The following is a 12,064-nucleotide window of genomic DNA, read 5'->3' as shown; positions in this document are numbered from 1 at the left end:
TATATTTTGTCTTGTCTTCACTGATGTGCGTCCCGAGATTTCGCGCCAATTGCCGCCTGTTCGATCTGGATGAAAGCAGTTTGTACGCCTCGGGTCGTTCTTCCCATGATGTCGATATCGTCAGCATAGGTCATTAGTTGGGTGGACTTAAAGAGGATCGTACCCCTCGCATTTACTTCAGCATTACGGATCACTTTCTCGAGGGCCAGGTTAAAGAGGACGCATGATAGGGCATCTCCTGGTCGTAGACCCCTGTTGATGTCGAATGGTCTTGAGAGTGATCGTGCTGCTTTTATCTGGCCTCGCACATTGGTTAGGGTGAGCCTAGTCAGTCTTATCAACTTCGTCAGGATACCGGATTTGTTTTACGCAAAACCTTAAAAAGGTAAAAAACAACAACAAACCGAAGAGGAACTATAATAGTTCATCCCCTCGGCGAAATGCACATAGGATAGGAAATTGGAGAACCGCATGCTAGAGGAGCCAATAGTAAAGTTTGAACCTTTCCCCTTTCGAACGATAAAAAAGACAGATGAACCGACATACAGACGCTGAATTGAATTTAATGAGTCTTTGTTTAACGCAAAACCTAAGCACAGAACGTAGTGGTTTTATTTGCCTGACAAGGAGTGTATACGCAACTATTAAAGCAAATTGATATGAAATTGTCTTCTACCAGTCCATTTAGTGACAATAAAGTAAATTTTTATAAGAGAACGCAATCTTCACTTTGCTATGTACATACTTTAAAGGCTGATGAGACTAGATGAGTACCGCAAATGTGATATGCAAAGTCAGTTCGTTCTGTTCTTATGGTACTTATTAGTGTTCGTATACAGAGTCGAGAAAAGTAATATTAAGTGCTGCATAGATCGGGAAGGTTCGCGGATCCAACCTAGTTCATAATGGATAACCTAGTGATATTTTTGTCTTTCGTGGTCGGTTTGTTTTCTCTCGTATTGATTTCATTTAAGAGGCGATATGCTTATTGGAAGGATCGTGGGGCAGCATATCTAGAGCCCACCATACCATTTGGCAATTTACCCATGCGACAAGTACACTTCAAAGATACTACGGGCCCGATTTATGAGCAGAGGAAACCTGCAGCTCCCTTCATGGGAGCCTACTTCTTCAGAACTCCTGTCGCTATAGCAACGGATCTTGATTTTATACAAAATGTTCTTGTTAAAGATTTTAGTAATTTTCACGCACGCGGAATGTACGTGAATGAGAAAGATGATCCCCTTTCGGCGCACATGTTTTCCTTAGATGGTGAAAAGTGGAAGTCTTTACGAGCAAAACTGTCACCGACATTCACATCCGGAAAAATGAAATTCATGTTCCCAACTGTAGTGGATGTGGCAGATCGACTCAACTCCACATTATCGGAAATATTGAAAACAGAGCCAGAATTGGAGCTGCGAGATTTATTATCCAGATTTACGACAGATGTTATAGGAACTTGTGCTTTTGGAGTTGAGTGCAGTAGCTTGCAAAATCCAAATTCGGAATTCCGTAATTACGGTTCCAAAATATTTGACCAACCACTTTATGGAGCACTGATGCAATTGCTCATAATACAATATCCAAACCTCGCCAAGAAGCTACATGTTAGGGTTTTTCAGAAAGATGTTGCTGACTTTTTTATGGGATTGGTGCGTGAAACTATCGATTACCGGGAGAAAAATGAAGTGAGACGAAATGATTTTATGGACCTCCTTATTCAGTTAAAAAATGGCGAAGCTTTAGATGAACATTCTCAGAAATTAGGGCAAGTAACTTTTGAAGAGATTGTGGCACAAGCGTTTTTGTTTTTCATCGCCGGTTTCGAAACATCATCAACCACCATGTTATTCAGCTTGTACGAGCTTGCACTGCATCCAGATATTCAAGAAAAAGCACGTCAAGAAATCGAAACTGTTCTTAGTAAATATGAAGGGAAACTTACTTATGAGGCAGTGAAAGACATGGTGTATGTGGATCAAATTATCAGCGGTAAGTAGTCACTTCTTTTACTTTTAGATACCCACGTAGTATCTACGGAGAGACGTTTCAAAATACGAGAATACGATATCTCCATTGTTCTTCATTCATCTCAAATACAGTGCCGGAAACTAGTATTCGCTCTACATCCCATTGCAAAGATATTAGAATTGTTAACTACCTTTTTACTCAAAAACAATTCGCTACGTATATGCATACCAAAAATAATCTAATTTACAGAACAGGATAGTAACATGATAGGAAAACAAAGTAAATGTTTCATTTATTACATAAATTAACGGAGAAAAGGATTCGCTCTCGCCCAAACATAGGCAACAGATAGTCTTTTTCGATCTGTACAGATGTCTGATGGCCAGCAAACGAAAGATTCATTTTTCGAGGAGGTTATGTAGGTAACAAATTTTGACAAATTGTGAAACCAATTTTACATCGGTTAGCGTCAATTAAAAATTTGGAAAAAATAGGCCGTAAAATGGAAGAAACCAGTGCGGAAGAGCGACAGATAGTAATAAATCTTCGCAAAAGTAGAAAACCATTCAATGGAACCGCAAATATAGTTAATTATAGTAAAAGTACAGTGAGAAGTGTTTATAATAGGTTTTGTGATACCCAAAGCGGGGAACGTGGTTCGCGGAGTGGTTGTCCATTGTTTTTTTTAGCGATGAAGCCCATTTTCATTTGTGTGGGTCGGTTAACAAACAAAACATGCGCTACTGGGCACACCTCGAGAATTGCATCAAAAGCCTTTGCATTCACCCAAAGTCACAGTGTGGTGTGCAATTTCCTCAGCTGGAATTATTGGCCCCTGGTTTTTCGAGGAAAATGAGGTTACAGTGACAGTGAATTCGGACCGGTATGTAAACATGCTACAGAATTTTTTTTTTCCACGGCTTAAAAACTTTGGATTTGGGGGACACTTGGTTCCAACAAGACGGTGCAACACCACACACTTCAAGAGCATCGATGGCTGTTTTGAGGGTACACTTTCCAGAGAAGAAGAAGAAATTGCCAACATATCACCTGCTATGCTAACAAGAGTCATGACAAACGCCAGAAATCGGTTTATGCAATGTATGAAGAATGGGGGACGTCACCTAACAGATTTGATCTTCAAAACAATGCAAATAAAAACTTTAGACATGTACCCACATTATAAAAAATAAATAAATATATTCCGATGCATACAATAGTTTTTATTGAGTTTTGAAAAAAGGAAGTTATGCTGCTGCACCCTGCAAAATCAAAGTTAAAAGACTTAATACAAATTACTAAATTTACAATTTTAGTTGTAAATCTACTTTTCTGCGTCAATTTATGAAATAAATTAAAGGCAAGCAAAGTAAAGCTTTTCTGTTGCGTTATTTTATAAATAAAGTTATTTTTGGCAAACATGTTAATAGCGAATCTATCAGTGCACCTCGTAATCAGTTACTGGTTTAAGACGTAGGTCTCTGTTACCCTTTCCCAGTTTTCCCTGCTCTTCCAACATGTTTCAATTTACTCTTCTTCTGAAATCTCGTTGTCATTCTATGCCTTGATTTTAGTAGTTTGGCATACTTCCTAGAAGGGATATCAGTCTTCCTCGGATTTATATAACTCCCCCCTCGCTAATACTTCCGGGCATTCAGAGGATCACCCTTTTTGTCCACATCTGTATGTACAGATTAAGAGTAAATCCTGGAAAGATTTGCAGGACGCCTTTGAATAAGTCCTCATGTGTCTCCTAGAGTAATTTTAAGCCTAATTTAATTCCCAAATGTTTAACATCTGTTTCTAGTTTCGTCTCTATGCCATATAGTTTAACAGTTCGCAGGTGACCAAGCTTCCTTTTCCTAAAGAGTGGTACTATAGTGACCTCTTTGTACCAGGTACTAGTGATCCTTCGTTCAGTTTGGTTTCTAACACACGTATCCTCATATTTGCTTGTATTCCAGTTTTTTGTTAGTTCTCCTAGGAGTTCGTCTACTACCACACTCGGCATTAGCGATGATAGTACCCCGTCCTGTGAACAACTTTGAGTATTATTCATAGCAATAGAATTTATGCCTATCAGCACTTTTATGTGCTTACCATCATGTCCATTCAAAAGGCGAAAGTATTTCCGAGTCCTTTGCGGTCCTTAGATGTTCAAAAACGCAATTTCTTTAGTTTCTATGGTATACTAGTACACCCGTAAGCTGGGATAATTTAGGCTAAAAAGGATCCCCTTCTCCCGCTTTCAGAATAAAGACCACTTCTGTCCGCCTCCAAGCACTTGGTATATGTTACATCCCAAGGCTATGTGGTGCAGCATTACCCATGGGATTGACCCCAAGATAGCTTCTAAGCGTCTTTGAAATAGAACTGGGAAAATGCCAACTAATCAGGGTGATTTCAGTGGTTTTAAGGTTTTCATGCATTCTACTCTAGCTTCCCAACGTACCTTCTGTGCTAAATTCTGAGAAGCAAATGTATCTCCTTATTCTGGATGAATCTACCATCTTCCTTCTTCGGACAAACATAATCGCCCTGTCTTTCGCTTTAATTTTGTACAACCTGGATTTCTTCTCCTTTTCTGTGATTTCTTTTTTCACATAATTCTGTAAAGCTGAAACGTTCTGCTCCCCTGGTTACGTTGCTATACGTTGTCAGTGCATTTTTGTTAGTTTGTTTCAACCGGTTGAAGGATTTTCGGACCTTTGTTTTCATTTTGGCTTGATTTCTGCTCCACCAGGGTACAACCCTTAATAACGTAACTATTTTAGCCGGTGTTGGCCTCAAGTGCGTCATTGAAAGTTCTGTTGAGACCTTCCACTACTGGTCAAAATCTTATTTTGCTCCTGATGTCACCGCCTTGTCGCAGATGCGCCATCTTATAACATAGGTGACTTTCTCAGGGGTACTATTCTCCTTATTCTCGAGTTTGATTATTCTGTGATTCGACATAGCAGGCTTATCCAACACTAGAGTTTTGTCAAGTACCTCTTGCATGGTGCGGGCCACGAATGTTGGCGTGCTGCCTGCATTATATATTTCTATCTTATCGCTAAAGATTAATTCGATTGATGTCGCTGCTAACCCAGACCTGATAATGCCCTTTGGCATCGCAGCCAAGGAGAGGCGGTACCTTCTTTTTTCGCTGAACTTCGGCGGTCTTACGACTAATTCCGGTGAGTTCAGAATGTCGCCAGTCTTAAACCAGTATACCATTTCCTGCGTCTCGAAGTCTACCAAAATAAGTCCTGGTCGAAAGCGCATGCCATTGGATACTGAGTCTCCATTCGATCCCTAGCAAATTTGCATGACGATTTGATCTTCCATGATTTGCTGCTCTTCACAAGCCAGTGCTTGCAACGCAAATTCTTTCACCAGTATGGATACTCTAAATCCCTTCGTCACATTGGCATAACTCATCGTAGGCCTATCTCCTATCTCAGATTTGGTTTTCTTGCCGTTATTGAAGACTAAGGTGTGATAATTCGTAACAGCCTCTTTTGGGCTCAGGCGTTCCTTCAGATTGCACAGATAAAACGTCCTAGCGTCTGATAGCTAACCTCAGACGTACTTTTGCTTGTTTACTTTCTGAGCAAGGACCTTCATCGGTTGCATACCGGTTGAAATGTTTACTTAAATCGCCTTTAAGCAAACATTTCTTCTTGCTACTAAATGGGTAGGCAGATTTTGAGTTTCAAGTTTTTGTTCATGAAAATTCTAATGAACACAATTTTTTCTTGAGGTAAAAAAAAAATTAATTTTATATCACTTAGTCCTGAACTTAAAAGCCATGTTAATAAAGATTGGGCGACAAAATCTTCAGATGCTCGGAACACAGCCGACTGGGTCACAAACTCGTAACTCTCACTAGTCCCCTGCTCTGTTCTTTTATACACGGTACCAGTGTGCGAATCAGCCATAAACATCTTAGAGCATCATGGCATCAAGTTGCATATTAACTTAGCCCTCTTCTAACATGTTCTGCTTGCCCGGATAACATCGTATGTGGCGACATGCGCAATTGTGGGAATGATATCCGCGGATATTTTAGCCGAGGTGGTAAGCCACTTCTTTAAGAAACAGCGAGTTAGCCTCAGTAAACAAACTCAGGCAATGGACTGCGTGGCAAACACCACAGAACTAAGCAATATAAATTTGGAGATTAAACAAAACTAGGTTCTGATTTAACTCAGGACTTGAGCGGACACGATAAATGCAAGAAGTACCTCTATAGGTCTGGTATGGATGAGTCTCCTGATTGCTTTAGGTACGAAGACACAGTTGAAGATGTAAAACACGTTTTGTTCACCCACCCAAAATTTGAAAGCTTAAAAAGAGACCTCGAGACTGAGCCAAAGTCCGGCTGAACAGAGCAAAATCTGGTAAGCTACATTGCCGGATCGGATTCCCTCCAGCCAAAAATGGACAGACTGATTGACGGGCAGATAAGCAGTGAATGGATTTGAATAAGGTTTTTCTGGCAAACTTCATAAAGTAAATTGAATAATGGCGCCCAGTGCGGGGCTCAATAATCCAGTGTGGCACAAAATAATCAGCATTGAGTTGACCAGGAATAGTTTTTTGCTATTCTGCCAGCAAGGCTTTCTTGAGGTCTTCCTTATTCGAAATCTTATACTTCCTTATGTAGTTGTGCAAAATTGTCCAGAAATTCAGGAGACTGTCCCAGTAGTAGCGTTACGTGCAGGCAATTCCAAATCAGACACGTTATCACATTTCCGGACCTGTGTTTCGGATCAATATCTTGGTAGAATCTTCCCGTACGCCCAGTTTTCCGACACTTTGCAATAATTTTTCTTTTATTGTAGTACTTCAACATTCAGGCCCAAACCATACATGACCACTCCCATGTTTCACAGTTTTGAGTTTTTCTTTGTTCAGCTTGGCATTTGCTTTCCGCCAATCACGAGACATTCCATAGGAAATGAAAATGTTAAATTTTATCTTTCCGCAAAAATTACGGTATTTTAAGACCTAGAATCATTATTTATGTGCTGCCTAACAGAGGCAAATCCGCTTTCTTGTTTATGTTGAAATACAAGGCTTCTTTCGAGCTCCACGGCCATTTAAACCATAGCCGCGGAGCACAGATCAGACTGTTTCAGAACTGTACTACTTTTCCGGTTCATCGCGACCCTGGGGAGCTTGGGGTTTACTTTGAATTTTCAGATAATTCAACACCCTTCTGGCTCGCAAAAAATTTTATTTGTAAAACACAAAACCTTGTTAAAATCGGTTTACTGTCTGCCTGTCTGTCTATCCGTTACACGCAGTTTTCTCGGAGACGATTGTAGCGATTGACACGAAACTCGGTAGAAAGATGGGAACTATGAATGCTCATGCATATAATGAGTTTCATCCTTTTACATCGAATTTAAGGGGGGGTTCCCATACATGCAAAAGGGGGTGTACATTTTTTTTTCCACCAAGTATTGTCATGTGGGGTGTCAAATGAAAGGTCTTGGCTTTTCCCATTCTCAGAAACTACTTAACCGAAAAATATGAAAAAAATCAGGAGGCTGCCATTATATGGTGCCTATGCTTCAAAATACCCTCCATACCGATACCTGTTCAAATAATGTTAATAATAGTACACTATCATTTTTAGTAATTGGCAGTAAAACCCCCTTTAAGTTCCTCCTAGAATGATGTAAGATAAAGCATGATCCCACCAAATTCGGTGAAAACCGCACTATTACCAACAAATAATAGCTCAAAGTTGTCGCTTCTGTGCAAATTTAAGACTTTGAATGACAATATCACTTGAAAGTGGATATTTTTACATAACATACGCATATATTACGTGATACATACTAATGGGACAAATGCACACTCAACTCTCTTTATAAAAGAAATACAGAAAACCTTTCGTACCTGAAGCGTCTAGCTTTCAGTGTTTCCCTTATTTTCCAATAAATTTTTTAGCTATAAAAAACTCAACTATGTGCTGGACTGTAGAGGCACTTAAATTGACAATTTCAGGAATTTTGCGGACACTATCCTTTTTTAAAGCGGTAAATAACCAGTGCACGCTGATCCACTGTTGTAAGACGATCCTTTTGAGAAAAACTTAACAACAGCTGTAGGTTCGAAAATTACATAGAAAGTGCCCTGTTATAATGCCCAAATATGGTAAAAAGTGCGCGGTAAACGTAAGATTTTTGGCACTGAAGAAAACTGTATCAAATAAACTGTGGGCCGAAATTCGGCAATCTACGTATAAACATCTATCTTGTCTGTCATAAACAAACATTTTTGGGGTTCCCCTTATTCGAAACTCGTTTATTGAATATACGCATTCGCATTTAAAACTTACCGAAAAATCTCCTAATTTCGATATTACAATGATGTAAATTTAAAAACAGTGACAGTATCAAATAAGCTGGGAGCCACTGTAGCTTGATGGTGAACTGTATTTCTTGTCAATACTTCTATATTCTATGCTTTATTAATGCCTTCCCTATTAAAAAATAAGAAGTAGACTTATTTATTGAACTTCCACCATTTAGGAAGAATTTGGAATTATTAAAAAACCTAACATCCTTAAAAGTATACGTATCTAATTCACCTTTTAAAAAGTCATTATCTATAATCTAATAATCGCCTTCATGCAAGTTAATTTTTTTTGCAGAATCTCTACGAAAATATCCACCAGCTGTCAATCTGGCGCGTCAAGCAGTTCGAGATTATCTTGTACCTGGGACGAAAACAATTATTGAAAAGGGCACAGCAGTTTTCATTCCAGTCTTTAGTGTCCATCGTGACCCGGAGATCTTCTCTAATCCAGACGTCTTCGATCCGGATCGATTTACACCAGACCAGATAAAAGCCCGCCATCCAATGTCATTTTTGGCATTTGGTGAAGGCCCACGTAATTGTGTAGGACTTCGATTTGGACGAATGCAATCGAGAATCGGGTTAATAACACTTTTGAAAAATTATCGATTCAACCCATGCGCAAAAACCTCGATTCCTATGGTTTTTAAAGATGAAAATCCGTCTTTATCACCAAAGTTTGGAATGTATTTGAAAATTGAAAAATTATAAATCAGTTACTAGTCCCATGAGAATACAATGCGATCTTTTTAAATTGTTGTTGACGTTTTTCAATTATAGAATACAATTATTTGTGTGAATTGTTTTTCACAGAAATTTCCATGAAAACCTCAGAAAATTGTGTAAACCTGTAATAAATATATAATAACATTTTTCATTTACTTTTATTTCTGGAAAAAGTTGTTTTGCAACTATATGTATTAGGTTTTTGAAGCAGGCGAACGTAAACCAACTTTCACTTCTTACAGATATGAATATGCTTACCTTTTAGGCCTCGTTAATTTAATTGATGACACCTAACGAAAGCTAAGCAGGCGTGAAAATAATTTTATTCTTTCCAGCCCTACAGCCCATTTCAGGCCTCGACTTCCTTCAATTGTAGTGGTTTGGTGATTGCATCCTTCAATTACTTGTCCTAATAGTATTTAAGCGTCGGCGTCAAATGCATTTCTCAGCTTTCCGACCGGTCCCCTTCCATGAATACCCTTTCGGGTTGTCCGGAGTCATCGTGGTCGTATGCTGGTTAAGACCTTTATTTCCGCTAACCGTTCCCAATATTCTATGTAGGACTTTCCCTCCAAGCACATTCAGTTCGTTATCTGTCTCCCTTTTTCTGCTATATGTGATCTTCCAGCCACTTGTGCTCTTTTCCGTGAAAATTTACTGCAAAGCACTAACGCCTTTGGACCACAGAAAACAATCTGTCACAGCAATCAGAGATTGTCGTCACAATCGGCAATATGGCATTGTCACACACATTGCGATGTCTTGTGACCATTTTGGAGAAAAGTGCGTGTGACAAACAGACAGACAGACATACAGTGAATCGATTTTAATAAAGTCTTTTTTACATAAAATCTTGAAAAGCGGCTTCAGTTTGCAAAAAATGTGCAGGAATCATCCCCTGAGCTTTTGAGAAAATGTCCTCTTCACAGATGAAATCAAATTCAATATACTTAAATGGAATGGTGAAATAAAAACATGGCGGAAGCAAAACTATCAAATAGACAAGAATCTAATCCCTACAGTGAAACACGGAGGAGGGGTACGGGGTTATATGAGCCCTCATGGAGTGAGTGGCTTGCACAATCAATTTTTATGGGAGTAGGGGTCACAAAGCCTGTATTACTATTTCCAAATGACCCGAAACACATAGCGCTAAATACAAGGTATATAATAAGATCAGAAACTCCATCATTGCCTCTAAATTGGAAAAAAAATCAGGGACAGTCGGAACCAGGACGCTTCAGATATGAAAGATTTTGTGTATTTCGTTTATAAAGCCATTTCAGTGTGGATTTGTCCCATTAGTACTTCAAACGTAATATACGGCAATAGTATGTGAGAATATCAACTTTGTCTTGAATTTGCACAGAAACGACAAGTTTGACCTATTATAACTTTGTTAGTGATAGTGCGATTTCCAGCAAACTTGGTAGGATCATGCTCTATATTACAATCTACATTGTGGTTCTAGAATGTATTTAAGGAGGATTTTACGGCCAATTACTAAACCCCCTCGCACTCCCCAACTCTCAAACAAATGACAAAAACAAGACCGGCTTCGGAAAGTACTAACCGAGACCTTTGATTTGATATTCCACATGACTATATTTAATGAAGAAAAATGTACACACTTTCGACAAAGAAGGATGTAGCTCATTGCATGCGTGAGCGTTCACAGTTCCCGCCTTTCTACCACATTTGGTGTCAATTACTATAACCGTCTCTGAGAAAAATGCGTGTGACAGACAGGCAGAAAGGGGGTCTCTCAATCGTAGACTTAACTTTTGGCAGCCCTACTCTGGCGCGTGGTATGTCCTGGTGCATCAGCAAGGACTACGCCCACCGCAATCACCAAGCAATCTGCTTTGGGGTATGGGTGGAGTTACCGAGCAGAATACCATCATGCCGGAAATCGAGAAAGATGTCAGGCTGGTTAGCTAAACCTCTGGATGAGCAAACCTTCATAGTGGTGTGGCATGACCAACCTAATAAAGCAGGCACCTCCACGGAAAAAGCTTTTCATGTGGTCCAATGCATCGTCAAAGCGTGTGACCCGTGCGTGCCTAGGAGGGAAGTAGAAGAACAAACTACTGGTTGAATATTGAACTAGCTAGCCTTCGACCAGCCTGTCAGTGAGCCACCAGAATAACTGAGAGTGTGATTGGCAGAATCGACCAAGGGCAAAAAGAGCGCGCCTATAAGGAAGCCCGCAAAACCCTCAAGCGCGCCATCCAACGGAGTAAGAGAGATTTCTTTAAGGAGTTCTATTCGGAAGCGGACGTAAGCCCGTGGGGAAGACCCTATAGAATCCTGATGGGGCGATTCAGAGGCAGTTCATCTGCACCACAGCAAACCACGTGTCCTTCGCTCTTGTCAAAAATTATCCAGTGCTTATTTCCCTAGCAAGAGGAGGGTACTAACAACTTCCAGCGACTGCTGAATATGACGGCAATACCGCCAATCTTCAGTGACGAGGCGCTGGAAATCTGCGGTAGAATAGGAGATAACAAAGCTGCGAGTCTGGACGGCGTGTTGAATAGGGCCCTTATACTTGCCGTGAAATCCAGACCGGACATGCTCGCTGAGTTCTTCGAAACGTACAAGTCCGGGGGATATCTCCTGCACCATGAAAGTGACAGAAGTCAGTTCTACTGCCAAAGGCTGGTAAACCTTCAGGTGAGTCAACCTCATGTAGACCTATTTGCCATCTGGACACTGTGGGAGAAATGCTAGAGCGAGTAATCTACAATAGATTACCCCCGGTTGTGGAGAGCCAGGGAGGCCTCTCAGATCGAGAGTATGGGTTCCCTAGAGCCTGATCAACCAGTGATGGCGTTAAAATGGTTACCGGTTTGGCCGAAAATGCAATCCACGGGAAGGGTAGTATTAGCAAATATTGTGTGGTGGTAACCCCGGATATGAGAAATTCGTTCAATTCGGCCAATTGGAATCTAATACGGGAATCTCTGACGAAGATTGGTATTCTCGCCTATCTTGCAGCTATTGT

At 40.2% G+C, this 12,064-nt stretch overlaps 1 protein-coding gene across 1 annotated transcript; it reads left to right on the top strand.

Annotated features, from left to right (window-relative positions):
* Positions 1-773: 773 nt before the first annotated feature.
* LOC119646628 (cytochrome P450 6A1-like) lies at positions 774-9,087 on the top strand. The gene is made up of 2 exons (XM_038047136.1): positions 774-1,995; positions 8,627-9,087. Exons 1-2 carry the CDS (start codon positions 906-908, stop codon positions 9,040-9,042), a joined length of 1,506 nt encoding a protein of 501 aa, XP_037903064.1. The 5' UTR covers positions 774-905; the 3' UTR covers positions 9,043-9,087.
* Positions 9,088-12,064: the final 2,977 nt, after the last annotated feature.

The sequence above is a fragment of the Hermetia illucens genome, chromosome 1 (genome assembly GCF_905115235.1).
Source record: "Hermetia illucens chromosome 1, iHerIll2.2.curated.20191125, whole genome shotgun sequence".
NCBI classification, from domain to species: domain Eukaryota; kingdom Metazoa; phylum Arthropoda; class Insecta; order Diptera; family Stratiomyidae; genus Hermetia; species Hermetia illucens.
The sequence above is the reverse complement of the archived record's forward strand: the minus strand, read 5'-3'. Positions and strand labels throughout refer to the sequence as shown.